Raw genomic sequence first — 21,622 nt, 5'->3', positions numbered from 1 at the left:
ACACAGCATCGGATTAACCCTATGAACTCTGCAGTTACATGCGCGTTATTATGTGTTATAATTCGAGTTGTGCATTGAACTGTTTAAATACTATTATTCACTGAGTTTAGCTCACTCTGTATTTTGTCTGATTCTGTAGGTAATCAACCGGGAGGTCAGTCCTAACACCGATACCCGTCTCCCTTTTGGCAACCTAAGTCTAGCCAGGCACTTAGAGAAACCCGTGCACTTTAGTGGAGTCTGGTTGGGCTTTTGGCTTGTACTCTAATTACCGACTAAGGTTGAAATGTAAATAATGTTTTGTTATACGCCCAATCTTGCGGCAGAATCTATATGTCCGTATGTGCATAACAAATTTTCAGGTGCATGTTCTTATACAGTTAATTACTAGATATACTGTTTGTGATCCTGGCATGTCAATAGTAGCTCAATGGATATGCTTTTATGTTATTTTATGATATTTGATGCTTCCGTTCAGGCCCCGTATGTTATATATATCAAGTTAAATGTCCGTTTCCGAATAGGTCATGCCCAAACTTTTAGGGGCGAGTTTGGGGCGTGACACTTATAGAAAGCATCACTATAGATCACAAATCCTTCAGTGCCAGATCGTAAAGCAAGAACCAGTGTCGTAGTTAACTTTGTTTTCAATTCCTGAAAGGTAGATTCCCGCTATTCCGACCACTCAAACAGAACCCCCTTCTGAGTCAATTGGGTAAGTGGCATGGCAATTTTGGAAAAATCTTTTACAAACCTCTGGTAGTACCCAGCTAAGCCCAAGAAACTACGCACCTCGATCACATTAGTAGGGATTGGCCAATTCACAATTGCCTCAATCTTGTGTGGATCAACAGATACACCTTCCTTCGTTATTACATGCCCCAAGAATCCCACCTCATCTAGCCAGAACTCACATTTCTTTAACTTCGCATACAGTTTCTTATCTCGGAGTGTCTGAAGAATTAGTCGGAGATGATTTTCATGAGCTTCTGCATCTTTTGAATAAATAAGGATGTCGTCGATAAACACCACTACGAACTCATCCAAGTATGGCTTAAAAACACGATTCATTAAATCCATAAATGCCGCTAGTGCATTGGTAACTCCAAAGGGCATAACTAAAAATTCATAATGGCCATATCGGGTTCGAAAAGCTGTGTTCTCAACATCATCAGCTTTGACCTTTAGTTGGTGATATCCAGACCGTAAATCAATTTTTGAAAAGACTTGTGCCCCTTGTAGCTGGTCAAACAGATCATCCATCCTAGGTAGCGGGTACTTATTCTTGATCGTCACTTTGTTAAGGTCTCTATAATACACACACAATCGAAGTGTTCCATCTTTCTTTTTCACAAAAAGAACTGGTGCACCCCAAGGAGAAACACTCGGACGAATAAATCCTTTATCAAGTAAATCTTACAACTGAACCTTCAACTCTTTTGTCTCAATTGGTGACATTCTATACAAAGTTTCAGAAATGGGTTCAGTTCCCGACACCACTTCAATTGTGAACTCAATTTCTCGGTCTATTAACTCCCCTGGTAACTCTTTCGAAAAAACATCCGAAAATTCACAAACAACTGGAATCATATCAGTACCCCCTTTCGTTGATTGCCCCTTCAGGACACTGAACAAATACACCTGACACCCTTTCTGTAACAGTTTACATGCTTTCACTGTGAAAATTAGATAAGGTGGGGAAATCACTCCATGCCCTTCAAAAGTAAATTCTGACTGCCCCAGAGGGTGGAAACTGATTTGTTTGGCCGTACAATCAGTAGTCGCTTGATACTTATTTAACCAGTCCATTCCTAGAATAATATCAAAGTGTGTCATGCCAAGAGGTAGCAAATTGGCATATACCCGGACATTCCCAGATAAAAGTTCACAAGCTAAATAAATAGAAGTACAAACCATCGAATTCCCCAAAGGTGAAGACACACATAACACATAAGGTAATTGTTCCACAGATCTATTTAAGTTTTGAGCAAATATTTTTGACACAAAGGAGTGGGTGGAACCAGAATCAAACAACACATGAACAGAATGACCGTGAATAATGAATGTACCTGACACCACAGTTGCAACGTTTTGCACATTGCCCGGAACCAACGCGAACAACCTTCCTTGTTTAGCCGTCTCCTTATTGTTAGCATGCTTTGTAGTTGACTTTGTACTTGGAGCTAGTGTGGACCCTACCAAACTTGTAGTAGTTCTAATCCCATTTCGCTGATCTCTTTGAGGACAATCCCTTACCAGATGACCCATTTTACCACACTTGAAACATACCCTAATCAACCAATGGCAAGTTTCCCGATGCTTCTTTCCACAATCTGAACAAATGGGAGCTGAGACCCGAATAGGGGTGGAAGCACTAGAAGTTCCTGAATTCTGTTTCTTGTTCGGCGGAGTGGTTGACTTCTTTAATAATTGAGTATTCTATCTCTTTCCTTTCCACTCGGAAATCTGATTCTAAGCCGCAATATTTCCCTCTGCCATGACAGCTCTCTCAAATACATCAACATATGTAGGTAGCTTCAACACATTAATTCATTCAAGGATAGCATTCCATAATCCCCTCTCGAACTTTCTCGCCTTCTTGTAATCCGTATCTACCATGTGAGGTGCAAACCGGGCTAGTTCTGCAAATTGGGCTTCATACTCTGCAACAGTCTTGTTCCCTTGTCTAAGAGTCTCAAACTCAGTCACCTTTTTATCTCGCATACACTGCGAAAAATATTTGTCATAGAAGAGTTCCAGAAATCGACTCCAGGTCAACTCTTGATGTTCAGTTCTTGTAAGCATCCACCACCTACGAGCTTCGTCTTCTAGAGTGAAAGCAGCCAATTGTACCTTCTGAGCTTCTGTGCATGGAAACTCCTCAAATAGTTTTCCACACCCAATACCCATGCTTCAGCTTTCATCGGATCAATTCCCCCTTTAAATACTGGTGGCTTCATCTTCTTGAATTCCTTTGTAAGAGTCATAGTTCAGTCCTCAGCATGATAATCTTGCACCATAGGCGGAGGTACCAGTGGCGGTGGCGGTTGTGGTTGTGGTTGCTGCTGTTGTTGTTGTTGTCGTAAAGTTTCCGCCATTTCCATGATCATTCTTTCAATTCTGTCTAACCGTGCGGAGGTAGAATCCTCCGGATCTTCCATCCTTATTCTCACCATGTTCTACATAACAATTAATTACACTATACACCAGAGATATACACATAAACACGAAAAGTGATCATTTCGAAATACTTGTTAGCAGACATCACATATACGAATCACGTTGCTGTCGATCATTTCACATACACCAAAAACGTCACACATGATGCCTAAATCTTTTCTAGACATCCTAAGGCTCAATGGATTCGTGTGTGAGATAGCAACTCATGCTCTGTTACCACTTGTCACACCCCAAACCCCCCCTAGAAGTTTGGGCATGACCAACCCGCTAACAGTCGCCAAGACTCAATAATTATACAGTATGGTGTAGACGTCGCCGAACGTCCCGAGAGGGAATCCCGTTTTCTTCATTTGGGCTCACTACAGTTCGGACTCAAATTGTCACGGTTCTTAATCTGATCTCACAATGTGCGATGTGAGATTGATAAATCACCAAAGAGTCCAAATCCGGCAAATCATTTTGAAAAATAGATTTTTAGAAAGAAGTGCCAAACATGGACTGCTTTGCCAGATATAGAGTCGCCACCTAAATGTTTTATGTTTGGGAAATTTAGGAACCCCTGACTCGTTGCCTAAGCCACATGTTCGTCATCACCAAAGTTGCCTCGGCTCGGGAATTTGGGTACGATTGGGGAAGGTTAGCTATGAGCACCCCCGCTCGCCCGATCAAAGATCGGCCACTACTAAACATGATATCTCGTTTTTGAAAACACATGCGTTCTTATTCCGATTAATTAGCTAGAATTACTATGTGATGCGCGCAGCAAAACAAGTATAGACTAGATCGCTTAATTTGGAACAAAGCATCGCAAATCCATTTGTTTGGAAAATGATTTGAAGTTTGCTACTCGTAAGTAGGCTAAAACACAGATTTCAATGAATTATCCCAATTCCAGCAATCCAATCTTCACCCACAAGCATTCAGGCAGTTATATCACATAAGCTGATAGCCTCATGGTAAGCATGTTGTCATGGCAACACTCACACACATACAAGGATGCTAAAGCTCAAATGCTTACCTAGTACTCCCAGCCAAAATAGAAACTAGTTAGTAATTAAATGCATGATCCTAGTTCATGTTAAGATGGCTAATGCAACACATGCAAAATGCAACTAGAAATAGGCTCGGCTATTCTAAGATGTCATGTGAAATGCAACTTGATACATGTATTCAAATTGAAATTGAAATACAATGCAGTTAGCATGATGCGCCGAGCCCAGTGCATGCAATACAAATGAATGTGTGCAAACATGCTATCATAAGTATGCTAATTGAAATGTGCCCTAAAACTAACCATTGTAAGCGGTTAAATAAAAGGGAGAAAGACGTGGGGTTGGAAGACATGCATCACACACACTCACGCTTATTACACAATTTGCCCTCTCTCGGAGGGACCGAAAGAATAATACAAATTAACTAACTAACAAGCTAATTAATTATTACACAACAATTAACTAATTAAATGAATTAATTAAGCTAAGAAAGCAGTAAAGAGGCCTCGGGAAGAGGGATGAATGCATGCATGTTCGGTTTCGCTCAGAAATCCATCGCCATACTCATGCTGCCTCTGTTTACACTGCTCTGCATTTCTGAAAACTGCACAAGTCTCCAGGATGTTTCTGAACCACTTTCTGAGCACTGTGGAAGGCCACCGGCCAAAAGGCAAGGCCACCGGCCATGGGAAACTAGTCATCGATCATGTGTGAGGATCTTGGCCAACAATTCATAGCCGGCCGGCACTGAAGGTGGCCGACCGGCCATCTCTTTCGGCAGAATCCTGATTTGCTGAAGCAGAGGGCAAACAGAGCATGGCAATGCATTTTCAAAGCAATGTTTGCACAACCACCCTCCTTATCATGTTTAAGACTCAAAGGAGTATAGTTTTCAACCCTCGGACCATCAATCACGCATTTCAATGCATGATGGCCAAAGAAGCCATGTGTGCAACTCAATATGGAACAAAATGCACAAAACACATAAAGGGCCCTAACCTCTATCATGATTGATCAAGAGGCAAGAGATGCACACACAATCCAATGCAACCTAGGGAAGCAAGCAAGCATGCAAATAACTCAAGTGTGCAACAAATCTAATGCAACATGAGCATGTTAACATGCAATATGCAATAGGCATACAACCTAAACGTGTGGACATGTATAGCATGCAACAACAAGCAAAATGAAACAAGCATGCAACAACATGGTGAGATGGACTTGCACTAACATGGGTACCTCTCAAGCATGCCAAAATCAGTGGCCAAAATGTGTTGGGATGGTGGCTCGGAATGCACAAGGATGAAGCTCATGCAATGGTCCATAAATGAGGCAAACAAGCACAACTCTCAAACGTATTTAAAGAGTGATAAATGCACATGCATGACCATAAAACATGGACTGAAATTACACTACAAATGATGCCAAATCATTGAAATAGGCCAAGTAATGCATACTAAATGACTCAATACATAAAGCTTACAAGCAAGATTGAACCAAAGCTATGCAAAACAACTCATGGGTGACCAAGACAACCTAAATCAGACCTCAAGCATACCAAAACATAGATAAAATCTTCTTGAAGTCAAGCCAAAAGCATGCTAAAAAGACATGTCACAACATGACGCATGTTAGGCTATTTCATGGGATTGCATGGCAAGTGTATGGAGCATGCAAGGGCTAACCAAACCAAACCTAAACAAAGGTATGCCATGATAAAATAAGCCTAAGAACATGTTGAAATGGACACAACATAGGCTAAAATGAGATGCTACTTCAAGGAGCTTACAAAGCCAGTGTGTGTGATTTGCACTATAAGTGTATGAGGCATGCAAGGGCCAATCAAACCAAGAAAAAATAGATCTAAGGCATGTTAAAACTACACAAAAAATCTACTGAGATAGCCCAAAAACAAGCTAGAAACACATGCTCAAACATGAGGCATACAAGACTAGTTTGCAAAATTTACACTACAAGTGTATGAACCATGCATGGAATGACCAAGATAGGCAAAAATAGTGGCATATGGCAGAAAAATAACCACAAATACCAGCTAAGACATGGCCGACATGAACTTAACAAAGGTGCTCACATATGAGGCAACTATGACAAGTATTGAAGACAACAAGGAGAGGGGATGGCCCTCTCCTTCTCAGGACCTCAAAACACCATCCCCACCACTAAAATCCCTCTGGATTTCAGTGGTGAGAAGGCCAATACAAGGTGGTCCCGAAGCTCACAAAAAAGGCACAAAAAATGAGGCCAAACAAGGCCTAAGAGGGGGGAAACAACCCCAAACACAAAAGTGATCTTAAACAAACTTCAAAATCATGCAAAAACAGAACTTTTATTAGTTATACACTAAGCTCAAAACAGCATGCAAGAGAGGCTAAATGCTTGTGCAAAAATGGGGAATAAAGAGAGAAAAGAGATTACCCTTGAAGCTGAACAACACCAGCAACTTCTTGGACCAAAAACCAGCTCTTTGAGACCTCTCAAGACCCTCCAAGAACCTTAGGTCAATGGTGGAGGTGTATGGCTACGAGGTGTGGTGCTAAAGGCCAAGAACAAACACTTTCTAAGCCTAAATTATGGAGACAAAGAGAGATATATGCTTCTTGCCTGAAATAAATTTTTTGGAACCTCTCTAAAGGAGAGGGAGGCCCTCCCTTATAGAGAAACAAGAGGGTTCAAGCTTCTGGGAGAAGCTAAAGAGGTTCAAGCTTCTTGGAGAAGCTAAAGAGATTCAAGCTTCTTCAAGAAGTTAAAAAGGTTCAAACGGTTCAAGCTTCCTTAAGAAGCTAAAACAAAGGTTCAAAAGGTTCAAGCTTCCTCAAGAATCTTAAAACAAGGGTTTAAAAGGTTCAAGCTTCCTCAAGAAGCTAAAACAAATGGTGCAAATCCTCCATACACTTGTATGGAGGGCAGGGTCTTTGCCACCTGGCACTAAATCTCTGCATAAAGTAGATGAACAGGGTTCAGCCAGCAGAAATGGTCGATCGACCAACACAAAGGGTCGGCCGACTAAATACAATGTCAACCGGCCAATACCTTTGGCCGATAGCAAGAAAACAGGGCCAATGGCCTCAAGCCATGGCCGGTGAGGTGTGGGGATGGCCAACGAGCCATTCCCTGCCCTTAGAAACAAAAACACAAGTGTTTGGTCCATGACCAAGCACAAAACAGATAAGTTGAGAGATCTTGAGGCGAGACGCGTAGCCGAGATGTCACACCCCCAACTTGCCCCTAAAAGTTCGGGCATGACCCATTCAGAAACAGACATATAACCTGGTATATATATATCATATGGGGCCTTGACGGAAGCACAAAGTATTAGAAGAATACAAAACCAACAAACTCCATTGAGCTATTTCTAACATGCCAGGATCTTATACATTACATGCACCATGATAGGTTGATAGAGTCCAAAAATATTCCTTGGCAATACTTATATACAAACACATATACAGACCCAACCCTGTAGTCGGGCATATAATAAAAAAAACTGTTGAAGTTATTTACATTCAACCTTGGAAAGATAGCCAAGAAGTAAGCTAATTATCTTAATAGACTTCACAAAATAAGAGGCCTCAAAAGTGCTTGGGTACACGAAGGTTGACAAAAGAAACCGGGCGTCATGGTTTAGGATTGACCACCTGGTTGATTGCCTACAGAAACAGACATAACAAATAGTGAGCCGGGCTCAGTGAATAGTAATACATGAATGAAACAATCCTCAACTTGAAACATGGCATATATCAATACATATGGAAAAGCAGAGATCACAAAGTTAGCCTGATTATGTATTCATCTCATAATGGCCATAGGCCCAATCTTGAACATAACAGCTTGACATATCACATTCTTAATTCATAACGGCTTGAAGCCCTTAAACATTGTGGCATAATGCCCTTGAACATAGTGGCACAAGGCCCTTAAACATGGTGGCACAAAGCCCTTGTAACATATGGCACTAAGGCCCTTGAAACGTGTGGCACAAGGCCCTTGTAACTTGTTGGCATTGAAGCCCTTGAAAGTGGCATAAAGCCCTTGAAACCATACTTATACGAACTCAAGAGGTGTCTCACACAGATTCTAGAGGTGGCTCACGTCGTAGCACTTAGTTCCGTGTAGCACTTTGTTTCATATCATAATAGCTTACATTGAGTGGCCGTAGGCCCGGAGTCTTATAGAATAAAGGTATTTTATCTTTCCCATTACATTCTTTACATATTTGGAACATACTTGAGTATTAACATGCATACTTGAAACATTAATCATAGTTGCATACTTGTGACATTAACATAATCGCGTAAACGAAATGCTAATGAAAATCATTAGTCATATGTAAAGAAGATAATGATACTACTACTCACAGTGTTGTGATGATGTGCTTGTCCCTCCCGGAGTGTGCCCTGCACACATTCAACCTTTAGAGTTTAGTTTCCTTTTCATATCAGATTACTTTCTGTTTCATTTTACTTCGAAGGAATTTATACATATTAAAAGGCATCAAATACATATTCCGATAACATTAAAGGGTTCTACACGTAAAACGGAGCAAACAGTATTTTTCAGCATGGGCCGCACGTGCGACTGTGAGCCCCGCACGTGCGGCAAGCTCTCCCGCACGTGTGGCAAAATGCCCCGCACATGCCTTTTAGACAGTAGCCAAGCCCCTGTTTTTCACCATTTCCCGCACGTGCGGCCATGACTCTTGCACGTGCGGCAGCACCTCCTGCACGTGCGGCCATGACCCCCGCACGTGCGGCGATTCTGCTCAAAAATGTCCGAAAATTCTTACAAAATCCCTCCTTTTGGCACATATATACAAGGCTCAAATTAGCATTCTTACTTGATAATACATGGTCCAAAATCATGTCAAGATGATGGCAATTACATCAATCTAATTTAGTTCATCATTCTTAGGCTCACAACATACACATGTCCATGAGAATTCTAACTTTACACATCCATAAACATATATCCACATACTTGAATCCAAATTAAAAGCTCAAATACAACTTCTCCATGGTTAATTCAAAGTGCTTCAAATAACCAAGTAAGAGCATTTTGTTCATTAACTTCTTACATACACAAGGTTATAATTACCATCTTCAAATACCATAATCAAGGGGAAAATCTTACTCAAAGCTAAGAGAAAGGTTTTAGAAAATGATTAGATTTACCTTAAGCTTGAGCTCCTTAGATTCTCTACCTTCTCCTTGTTGAATTCCTCTCAAACCTCCACTCTCTCTCTCATCCTTTCCCTCTTAGGAAATAGCTTGAAGAAACTCTTCTTAAGCCCAACATATATGAACATGAATATATACTTATATATAAGCATATCATAGGGAAATAAAACAAAAATCATTCAGTTTAATCATCCTAAATTGAAATTTCATAAACATGCTTAATATTACTTAAAAATTATGCTGATCACATATATAAAATCACTTTCAGATAATTAAGCCTCTAAGGCTTCCAATTTCTAATTTAAGCATTCTCATGTAACAGATACTTTTCTTGTTGAACAGATAGACATCTTAATCATATGGTTCACTTACTTAATTTAAATTTCCCATAGGATTTCATAGTAAGCATTCAAATCATCAAAATAGGATCCGAAAATATAACAAAGAGCATGTACAAGGGTCGGGTTATTACACGAGACCTCTGAGAACTCAAAATGAACACGGTCATGGATGATCATCGAGTGTTCAAACGATGACGTCCAAGTCTTGAGGACGGTCAAAAATGGGGTGTCTATATATGGGGCCTGAACAGAAGCAATTGTCCACTTAAAATAACATCCATTGAGCTAACGTCTACATGCCGAGATCACAAAACAACTCATAACCTAAATCTATACATAAGAAAACACACTCATAAGGGATAGCTACATACATGCATATATATACAGTCCCAACCCCACAATTGGAGCATAATCAAAATATTAACAGTGAAGGTTATACATGCTTAACAACACTTGACAAAAGTCTAGGGCGATGCTAGGAGCTATTAAAGGACTTCACAAAAATAAAGAAGCCTCATCTAGCTGCTTGAGCTCAAGAGGGTTGACAAAAGGAAGGCCATCAAAGCTGGACTAAAACTGACCACCGGGTTGATTACCTACAGAGACAAACATAACACAGGGTGAGCATGGCTCAGTGAATAATAGTATGTAAGAAATTTCAGATGAACCCTTATGAATTATAATGCACATGAATGTACAGATTACATATTTGATCTTGTTTTGTAAACATTTCTAAAACGGCCTTAGGCCCAATAGTTACAAAACGGCCTCGGGACCAATTTCATACAGAACAGCCTCAGGCCCACATATTCTACAGAACGGCCTTGGGCCCACATATCAACAGTTATTTACACATTGGAGGGTAGGTAGAACATCAACATGTACACTACCTTCCTTGGTCATTGGCCTCGCATCATAATCAATCCAAATCATAGTAGGGTCGGTGAGATATTGGCATGTCACCACCTCCCTCAATTCTAGAGTTGTCCACATTCAGTAACCGATAATTGAACGGCTCGGGCCCATTGTTAACAAAGCAGAATAATCTCAAGTTCTTTAGTATTTCATCATTCAACAACACACATAAGTTTCCACTTGGTTAACATGAAACGACGTAATTAACTTATAGAGGATAGAACGTTAATAAGGGCTATTAACAATAGACGAAGTATGTCATTATAGTACTATTAGTCATAGTGTTGTGATGAAGCCATAGTCCCTTTTGGCATGTGACCTACACACACAAGTAGTTCAGAGATTAGTCTATTTTTCTTTTCATCAATATCCGATTTGTTTGACTTGCATTTAATTATAAGCATATTAAAAGCTTTAGATACACATTTTAGCAATTCTAGAGGGTCAAACAGGAGAAAAGAAGCACATAGACTTTTTCCACATGGGCCACACGTGCGGCAGTCCCCCTATGCACGTGCGGGAAGGTGGGTCGCACACGCGGTGATCCTCTCCTACACGTGCTTTTATTTCATTACCTCAAAGTTGGATTCCCCTATTTTCCGCACGTGCGGTCGTTGTCCCTGTTTTGTGCAATCCGAAGCAAGACAATTCCATAACTTGGTAAATACATGATAAGGCACAAAATAGGGGAAATTAATGCAATATAATGGCTCAACATCACCATAACTATGAATCACAAGTTTAATTAAGTTGACATCAACTTCAAATTCACATACACCACTCAATCCCCTCAAAGTTCTAACTATTTTGGTACTCAATTATACATAGCCTTCAAAATATAAGGATGAGTTCAAACATGGAAAAATAAGAGAATGAAAATGTAATTCCACTCTTTATAGTTAAAATGGATTTCAAAACAACCCTATGATAAGAACACCTTTTCATTTAATCAATTAACATACCCTTGAGCTCAATTACAAACCCTAACTTGCATGAAGGTTAAGAAATTCCTACTCAAGTCCAAGAGAGAGGTTATACAAGGTGGATTCTACATACCTTGAGCCCAAAACTCTACAATTCTACTCAATCTCCCAATCTCTTCCTTGATGAAGCTTTCTCTTCTTCTCTAACTCTCTCTTTCTCTCTCAAGAGATATTTTGATTTATAGGATAGACTTACCAAGTTAAAGTTTGAAGGAGATATATAAGAGTTGACTTAAAAAAAACAAAAACTAAACAGTTTAATCATTCCGAATCAAATTTTTACAAAAATGTATATTATAAGCTAAAAATCATGCTGATCACATGTGTAAAGTCAATTTCAGATTATTAAGCTTCTAAGGCTTTCAATTACCGATCCAAACATCGCAATTGTAACAAATATTTCTTATAATAGACAGATATAAATCTATAATCATAAGATTCACACAATTAAACTTAATTTCTCATGAAATTTCACATTAACTATATAGATGCACTTAATAAGAGACCGAAAGCATACCACAAAACATATAGGAGAGTCGGGTTATTACAGAGGTTGAATTCCTTGCATGCACGGTTGAATTCACATGTTTTCCATAGAGTTTCCATGCATTTGGTCCAACCATGCAAGATTATGAGACTTAAACTTATGTTTTGGAACCTAAACTTTATTCTAGAAAACCCAAAATTCGACCTCATCGCTTGAGCGATGAAATCGTTGCTCAAGCACTTTGCATTCATCCAGCATTTTTGTAGATCACTACATACCGCTCGAGCAACCAAAAGTTGGCTTGAGTGACCTCAATTCCTGCATATTGGCTTGAACAATCATCGAGCCTACATTTTGACCATCCAGTACTTTTGCAGACATGTGGTCCACTCAAGCGACTAATAGTGTGCTCCAGCGAACTATCCTGTTTCAGTAACTTTTGAAAAAGGCTTTCAAATACATCCTTTCATTCCTAAGCACTTTTAGGCATTCTTGGGCATTGTTTAAGCATCATTAATGAGAGAACAACTAGAAACACATTTAAGGAAATTGAATTAAGATGGAATGTTTTATTAGACAATGTGTTTCAATGTATACCTTTCTTATGTGTTTTGTATAGGTGGTCACCCAAAGCTTAACGTCTGTACAAGCCCACTATGAGTAGTATCTCTATAAAGATATGTTTGAAATGTATTTTGATTCATTTCTTGAATGATATTTGAAATGCTATTTTTATATGAATGAATGTCTATTTTGTAAAAGTATTTGTGCCATGCTTTAGTGAGGCTCTTGCCTGGGGGAAACAATACCATGGCCCTTTGATTATTTGATTATAGAGATCTCTAATAAATGACCCTCATGGTCCCTTTGCTAGACCTTTATGGTCCCTTTGTATAGACCCTCATGGTTCCTTTTCTCAACCTTGATGGTCCCTTTGATTAGACATTTGGGCTCTTTATTATGCTATTAGACGTACTATTTATGATGTTTGATTGATGGGTCTTGATATGAAAAATGTTCAATTTGAATTCTTTATTCAATATTTAGAAATGCAAGATATGAAAAATATTGTATCGGACTTCATTCATCTATCCTCTTTATTTTGATATTACTCATTGGGCTCTAACTCACCCCTCTTTTGTATATATATGTAGGTGAGGATGTGGATCGGCAAGTCTAGAGATGCTTCGAGAGTCCACCCTTTTATGAAGTCGTTCAGGAGTGCCTCTGTGATGGGGCATAGCTTGGTCTCTAGCGGAGACAAGCTCTTGTCACCCTTTTGTTTGTCTTTTGTTTTGTTATTTGTTGAACATGTATTTTGTGTATTATGGAGGTTCAAGTTTAACTTTGTAGTGAATGGTATTATGAATGATGAATGGAGTTCAAGTACTATTTGAAATTTGCCATGTATGCACCGCTCAATGGACTGTTTGTATTTGTTAATGCTTTCTTTAAGCCTCGTTTATTATATTATGATTTGATTTTGTCTTTGACGCCAAAGGTAATGTGGGATTATTGGCCGGTCATGACCTAGACCTCTAGGGGCTGGTCCGGGTCATGACAAAACGCCTTTGAAATCCATAGTTTCCTTAGTCTAGCTAGTTACTATCGTCGCTTTGTGAGAAATTTGTCTTATATAGCATCACCTTTGACTTGATTGACTCGTAAGGGTGTGAAATTTGTTTGGAATGAAGCTTGCGAGAGATCCTTTCAAGAATTGAAGCTTAGATTGACTACCGTTCTTATTCTCATTACATCAAAACATGGTTTGGGTTATACTGTGTATTGCGATGCTTCTAAGAATGGTTTCGGGTGTGTTTTGATGCAAGAGGGAAGGGTAGTGACTTATAGCTCACGCCAATTAAAAACTCATGAGAGAAATTATCTAACTCATGATCAAAAGCTTGTCGCCGTTATTTTTGACTTCAAACTTTGGAGACATTATTTGTATGGTGAGAAATTTGAAGTGTTCTCTGATCATAAGAGTCTCAAATACTTGTTTTCTCAAAAAGATTTGAACTTCAGTCAACGAAGATTGATGGAATTTATGGAGGATTATGACTTTGAGTTACACTCTCCTCCCAGAAAAGCCAATGTAGTGGCCGATGCATTGAGTAGGAAATCTGTAAGTACTTTGACTAGTCTTGGTGTCAGAGAGTGGAAGATGATAGGTGACATTAGTGAATTTGACTTGTAACTTCACGAGTCCATGGAGCAAACCACCTTGTTCACAACTATTGCACAACCTGCAATAGTTACTCAAGTAATAAAGGCACAGCATGGCGATTCTGAAGTGGAGACTATCTGAGAGAGAGTCTCTAATGGAAAGGAAGAGAATGGTTTGAATATTTATGCCGATTCAAGTGCTCGTTATCTTAACCGGTTGTTTATACCTGACCCTATTAGATATGAAGTCCTTCGGAAATTCCATTATTCTCACCTTGTGGAACATCTAGGAGGCACAAAAATATACCATAACCTTAGTCGTCAATTTTGGTGGAAAGGTATTAAGATGGATGTAGCCTCCTTTGTGTCTAAGTGTTTAACATGTCAACGAACATCAAAAATCCACGGGACTATTGCAACATTTACCAATTGTTGAGTGGAAATGAGAACAAGTCAACATGGATTTCGTTACAGGCCTTCCTAAAACTCAAAGGGGTAATGATGCAATATGGGTGATTGTGGATCGACTCACCAAGTTGGCCCACTTCTTTGCCGTGAGTGTGGGGGATGCTGTTGAACACTTAGCCAAACTTTACATCCATGAAATTATTTGACTCCATGGAGTTCTAGTGAGTATAGTTTCTAATAGAGATCCTTACTTCACTGCCAGATCATGGCAGAGTCTTCAAACTGCCTTGGGTACTCAACTAAACTTTAGCACCGCCTACCATCCTTAGACTAATGGATAATCCGAGCACACCATTCAAAGATTAAAAGACATGTTAAGGGGTTGTGTGTTAAACTTCAAAGGTTCTTAAGCAAAACATTTACCTTTAGCCGAGTTTGCTTACAATAATAGTTATCAGCTAGCATTGAGATGGCACTTTTCAAAGCACCTTATGGCCATCCTTGTAGGTCACTGGTTAGTTGGTCTGAGGTAGGGGATTCACCTATGATTGTGCCCGAGTTAGTTCGTGAGACCACCGAGAAAGTGGCTCTCATTCGAAAGAGATTGGCTACGGCTTAAAGCCGTCAGAAAAGTTAACCGAAGGCAGAGACCATTGTTATTTGAGATAGAAGATCACGTGTTTCTAAAAATCTTCCCAAGAAGGGGATTGATGAGGTTTGGTTGAAGTGGGAAATTATCTCATCGGTTTATTGGCCCTTTTGACATCATAGAATGGGTAGGAGAAATTGTGTATCGTCTTACTTTACCACCACAACTCTCTGGAGTACATGATATATTCCATGTATCAATGCATCGTAAGTGCGAGCCCGATCCTTCCAACGTGTTAGATTGGACAGATATTGAGGTTGAGGAGGATGCATCATATGAAAAGAGACTGGTTAAAGTCCTAGACACCCGGGAACAAGTATTAAGGGGTAGGACCATTCCGTATCATGGAGTTGAGGAAGCAATTTGGGAGCATGAGATCGAGGTCCACGAGAAGTTCCCAAATTTATTTCATAATATGTAACATCATCACTTGAATTCTTTTCTTTAAAGTATAATAAACCTGATGTAATGTAGCGTTTTGATTATCTCTTCCATATGTTGCTATTATAAGTTATCCATTCACTATTTGGAATTGTTGAGAATCGGTGATTATTGTATTGTTATCATATTGTTAAAGTTGTGTTGTGAATTGACATTACATTCCTTAAGGGTGGGAGATTGTGACCATTCATCCTAGGTGACCGCTCAAGCAGTGAAAAGACCTCTCGAGTAGAGATGACGTACTTCCAAAGTTTACTTTGTACGTCGAGAAACAACTTCAGCGGTCAAGTGGTCGCTTGAGCAAAGAAGAGAGGGATCCGAGTATCTCGTTTTGCAAGCAAAGATGCTGAGAGATTTCATTCACCGCTCGAGCGGTGAAAAGACCATTCAAACGGTCTACACGATATCGGCCACTTAAAAGTGACTTTTTAGATCTTTTTCTTTTCTCTCTTCTTTCCTCTCTCTGTCTCTAGCTTTGAAAACCCTAGTTATATCTCTCTAGAAATCTCCCATTCTACTTAGATTTATAACCCCTTTTCTTATAAAAGTTGGAGTTTAGGTAGAGATAAAGCTTTCTACTAATTGGATTATGTAACGCCTTGAAAAATTACAATATGATCAACCCACGATAGATATTAAATAGTAACTGATCCCTTGATATAATGTTCTTTCATTATAAGATTTCATCTCTTTACAAAAGTGTAACACATGCAGTAATACATTCATAAGTCCTAACCTTGAATATATAGCATGTGTCATAGCGAAAGATTTTAAATAAGAGTTAAACAGATATAAGAATGCCCTATTGGCTACATCTTTCGAAGATAGTGCTTGGTTACAACAAAATTGAGTTTGAACTTTAATACAAATAAAGCCCTAGGCTTGTAAAAAATAAATATATATATATATAATAAAATAAAAAAACAAACAAAACAAAAAACAAAAAAATAAAAGCTTTTGGCTCCCAGTCCTCCCAAGCTATTGCCTTGGCGGAGGCATATTGCCAGCACCTGAAAATGGTTTTCCATATAGGGTGAGCCAAAGCCCAGTAAAGATAGTCTAACACAGTGTATGAATCTTAACAGAGTTATAAGGTGAATGCATATGTAATGCTCGTGTCAAAATATTTTATATCTCTTTCCAAAACCATGTTATGCCAAGTTTACATCTCAAATTTAAGAATTCATTTCCTTTACAATAAAAAATAGGGCAATGGATACAACATTGGGAATCTCTAGGATGTGTCAGCAAGTAGGCTAGAAGCGCTGCCAATTTGTCATTTTTACCGATATTAACGAGAAGACTTGAAAACTAACCATGGGGTTTCAAAAGTTTCACCAAGGACACACAGGCCAACATAATACCACAACTACACTCCTATCTAGATTCATAAGGTATTCGTTCCTTTTTCTCAAAACAACAACAATTTCAATGTGTTAAATATGTTACAATGCTCAATGCAAATGGATGAGAAAATAGTTTCAATTCACCTAATTCTCATGCAATTTCTACAATAATTATAGATATCCTCCATCGATAGCCCAACATAGATATCTCTAAATAAATAAATAATTTTCAACATAGATATACTTTCCAACATTTCCAAAAAGGAGTGACAATTCATATCCAACTCCACCACCATCATCATCATTGTTCCAATTCTGTAAAACTAACTTCAATTCCATTTTCTCTTTACAAAATCAAATTCCCACAATTTACAGAAACAACCCCCTTTCCTTAAAAATCAATTTCCATGGATAAAATCCACCATTTATCACAACCCAACCATTTTTACAAATCCACAATCATATATAAGAGCCCATTTTGAAAACCCCTCTTTTGATTTCAAAAATCAAACCCTTGGTTTATCCAAAAATCCTCAAATCACTATATTGTTTAGAAAAGAAAATAACTAAGTTAAAAATTATAAAAAGGGTCAAAGTATTCCCTACCTCAAAGACAAGAACTAAGAAGAACAAGAGTTGAAACCTAACGAAGCCAAAAACGAACTTTGCTCCGATCAAAACGAAGCTCTGGGTGAGCTTTACCTTTTTAACAAAGGGACTAAGGTGGAGAAATTGGTGGATCAAGGTGTATTTGGGCCAAATATTCAAGAAGTGGAGAGAGAGAGAGAGAGAGACAGATCTGAAATTTAGAGAGAGAGATATGAAAAAGTGATTAAAAAAGCTGACTTTATAGATGGAAATATGCACAGGCTGCTTGAGCGCAGGAATGGTCACTCGAGCGACCAGACACAACTAGTAAGACCACTCGAGTGAACAAAGTGACTACTCGAGCGAAGAACACCACCCTCCTAGTACTTTTGTAGGCCTACAAAAGTACTGAGAGTTCCAAAAGACCGCCCGAGCGCAAGAAACACTGCTCGAGCGAAGAATGCCATACTCCCAATAATTTTGCAGACCTTCAAAAGTATTAAAGTTCTTAAAGTTCGCTCGATTGCAAGAAAGTTCGCTTGAGCAAACAAGCAAAAATCTGGACAGCATAGATTTGAAAAGACTAACTCCCAACCTATTTCAATCACAACCGAGACACTCCGACAACCAAATTCAACAAGGAATAAGATGGAAGAAGACCTGAACAACCATCAAGGCAAGAAAACCCAGATTCAAGACAATAAATTGGTCAGGTTTAAACTAGAGTCGCTATAACCTCTCCCCTTAAAGAATTTTGTCCCCGAAATTTTGAAAATCAACACAATAACCATTGCATTCAAATCAACATAATAATGATCAAGCCATCCTTAGAACCATGACCCATCCACCGGTCATCCATTCTCATAATAATGATAAACAAGTTTTCAATATTGAATGTGCATTTTATTTCTCCTAAAACATATATAATGATCCCAAATCGCCTCCTTAACCCTGTGGTGTCTCCATAACACCTTTTCCAAAGGAATTGTCTTGCCCCGCAAGACTTGGTCCCACATATCTAGAACTCTAATCGGTCCCTCCTTATATGAGGCATCCTCATCTATCTCTAACTCGGCCAAATCCAACACATATGACGGATTCAGCTCATACTTCTGAAGCATACAGATATGAAACACGTCATGAACCCTGGAAAGCTGTGACGGCAAGGCCAAACGATAAACTACCTCCTCAATACGCTCTAGGATCTCAAAAGGCCCAATAAATCTAGGAGACAACTTCTCACTCTTCCCAAACCTCATCAAACCCCGTCTAGGTGATATTTTCAAGAAGACGTGATCTCTTACCTCAAATGATAATGGCCTCCTCCTACAGTCGGCGTAGCTTTTCCGACAACTTTGAGCTGAAACCAACCTCTTACGGATAAGTGCAACTATCTCTGACATTTCCCAGACTAACTCAGGGCCCAACATAGGTGCATCACCCACCTCGGTCCAACATACAGGAGATCTACATGGCTGGCCATACAAGGCCTCAAACGGTGCCATGTCGATACTCGCTTGAAAGCTATTGTTATAGGCAAACTCCACTAAAGGCAGGTGCTTTTCCCACGATCCCTAATGTCAAGAACACAACCCCAAAGCATATCCTCTATGATATGAATGGTATGCTCTGACTACCCGTCAGTCTGAATACGATAAGCAGTACTAAATGTCAATCTAGTGCCCAAGGCATTTTGTACGCTCTGCCATAACCGAGCCGTGAAACGTGGATCTTTCTCCAAAACAATAGTCACAGGGACCCCGTGAAGTCACACTATGTCCCTAAAATAAAGGTCGGCAAGATAATCTACCGAGTCACTCGTGTGCACAGGTACAAAGTGAACCAACTTGGTTAACTACTCAACTATCACCCACACGGTGTTATTACCCCGTTGACTCATCGGAAGACCCACCATGAAATTCATAGTGATATGCTCCCACTTTTACTTGGCTATAGGAAAGGGTTGCAACAAACCCGTTGGCCTCTGATGCTCGGCCCTCACTTGTTGACAAGTAAGGCACCTCGAAACAAACAAGGCTACATCTGTGATAACCCTGGTCCGTGTTATGCTAATTAATCTTGATTATGATTGTGATTATGTGTTTGATATGATTTTGAGTGCCATTTATATAAATATATGTGGCTTTGAATTTCTATCTGTTCACCGTAGGAAAATCTGTTGGATTATCTGCTTTAGAATTTAAATTGAAGGCCCTATCGGCCACAGAACCCGAAATTGATTACGCCGTTGTGATTAGCGTAATTTTTAGAGCCTACGGTGAAATTTAATTGAAAATTGATTCGGATCAAAATAATTAGATTCAGAACGATTAATTAAGTGCTATTAATTAGCTATAATGAAATTGGATTAGAGAGGGCCTATATAAATTATCTAAGTATTCTTAGGCTCACATGGTTTTGAGTTCAAACCAGATTTTATGTTCTAGAGAGAGAGAGAGGGCCAGTTTAGAGAGAGAGAGAAGGCATCCTTGAAGATTTTGCAGGGGAACTCAAGATTTGGGAGGCTAGGCTCTAGAACTAGCTAAAATTGTGAAGATTGAATCTCCTAGGCGAGTATTTGAGCATAAATTCATAAGTTAAGTTTGTAATTTTGTGAATCCAAAGAGAATATGTAACCCAGAGTATAGACTGAATTGACTATGATGAATTTGAAGTCTATATGAACATGCATGAAGGGAATTGTCATGAATTTGCATAATCTAACATGTAGCATGATAATTATGAGAAATTAAGAGTTGAATCATACATGCAAGCATGATTTTGTTGAGTTCCATGAAGATGAACATCACTTGTGTCATTTGAATTGGTATTGAGGTCTATATTGTGCATGTATGAATGATCCATAGAGAGATATGGAGTTTGTATGAGTTAGAATGCGTGAGTTTTGATTATGTCAACGAGAATGTTAAATGATTTGAGAATTGGACCATGATTTTGAAAGATTGGCCTCATATTGCTTTTGTCCTCATGTTATGTAATGTTTTCCATGATTTTGTGTCAAAAACATGAGTTTTGATCCTTTGAATATCAAGTTTGAACTTCAAGAATAGTTCTGGAAATTCCAGAATTTCGCATGTCCGCTCAAGCGGGGGAAGGGCCGCTCGAGCGTGAAATGTTGGTACCTAGAAGTTTTGCAGACATTGATGTCCGCTCGAGCAAGGACATTCACGCTCGAGCAGGGAGCCATGTAGTGTGACATTCAGCTCGAGCGTCCGAAGTCATGCTCGAGCGTAAAAATGAGACAACCAGTACTTTTGCAAACCAAAAGGGGTCCGCTCGAGCGGGGAAACCTGCGCTCGAGCGGGGAACCCTGATCTTAAAATTTTGTAAAGTTGAATTGAGTTTCATTTTCCGTTATCTTCCATCTCTAAGCACTCTTAGGCATGCATTAAACATTGTAAATGAGTTAAAAGGATAAGAACGAAGCCTAAGAGAAATATATGAATTAAGAACGGAATGAATCGTTTATGACCCATTATGTTCATGAAATGTGTAGGGTCAAGCACGCGGGAAAATCCATCGGCAGATCACTGTGAGTAATATCTTAATAAAGATATCTGAAGTATGTTATTTGTCCATTTGCTTACTTCCATATAAGTCTTATAAGTTTGTTACATTGAATTGGGGACAAATATTTGTTATGCCATATGATTAGGCCAAAGGCCGTTGGATACAATTGACTGGGCCGAAGGCCATTTGACATATGAATGATTGGGCCAAAGGCCGTCTGACATGAATGATAGTCTGACATATGAATGATTGGGCTAAAGGCCATCTGACATGAATGATAATCTGACACATGAATGATTGGGCCAAAGGCCGTCGGACATGAATGATTGGGCCCAAGGCCGTCGGACATGAATGATTGGACCAAAGGCCGTCGGACATGAATGACTAGGCCAAAGGCCAT

The 21,622-nt window shown here is 39.3% G+C and overlaps 1 protein-coding gene across 1 annotated transcript; it reads right to left on the bottom strand.

The window, feature by feature from the left end:
- Positions 1-1,416: 1,416 nt before the first annotated feature.
- On the bottom strand, positions 1,417-2,268 carry LOC145806139 (uncharacterized). Its single transcript, XM_082902202.1, has one exon. The coding sequence runs from the start codon at positions 2,266-2,268 to the stop codon at positions 1,417-1,419; it is 852 nt and encodes a 283-aa protein (XP_082758328.1).
- Between the last annotated feature and the right edge of the window lie 19,354 nt (positions 2,269-21,622).

Source organism: Camellia sinensis, chromosome 1 (assembly GCF_055761805.1).
Source record: "Camellia sinensis isolate YWXY chromosome 1, ASM5576180v1, whole genome shotgun sequence".
Classification (NCBI taxonomy): domain Eukaryota; kingdom Viridiplantae; phylum Streptophyta; class Magnoliopsida; order Ericales; family Theaceae; genus Camellia; species Camellia sinensis.
Note: the sequence above shows the minus strand (reverse complement) of the source record. Positions and strands in the feature narration are given on the sequence as shown.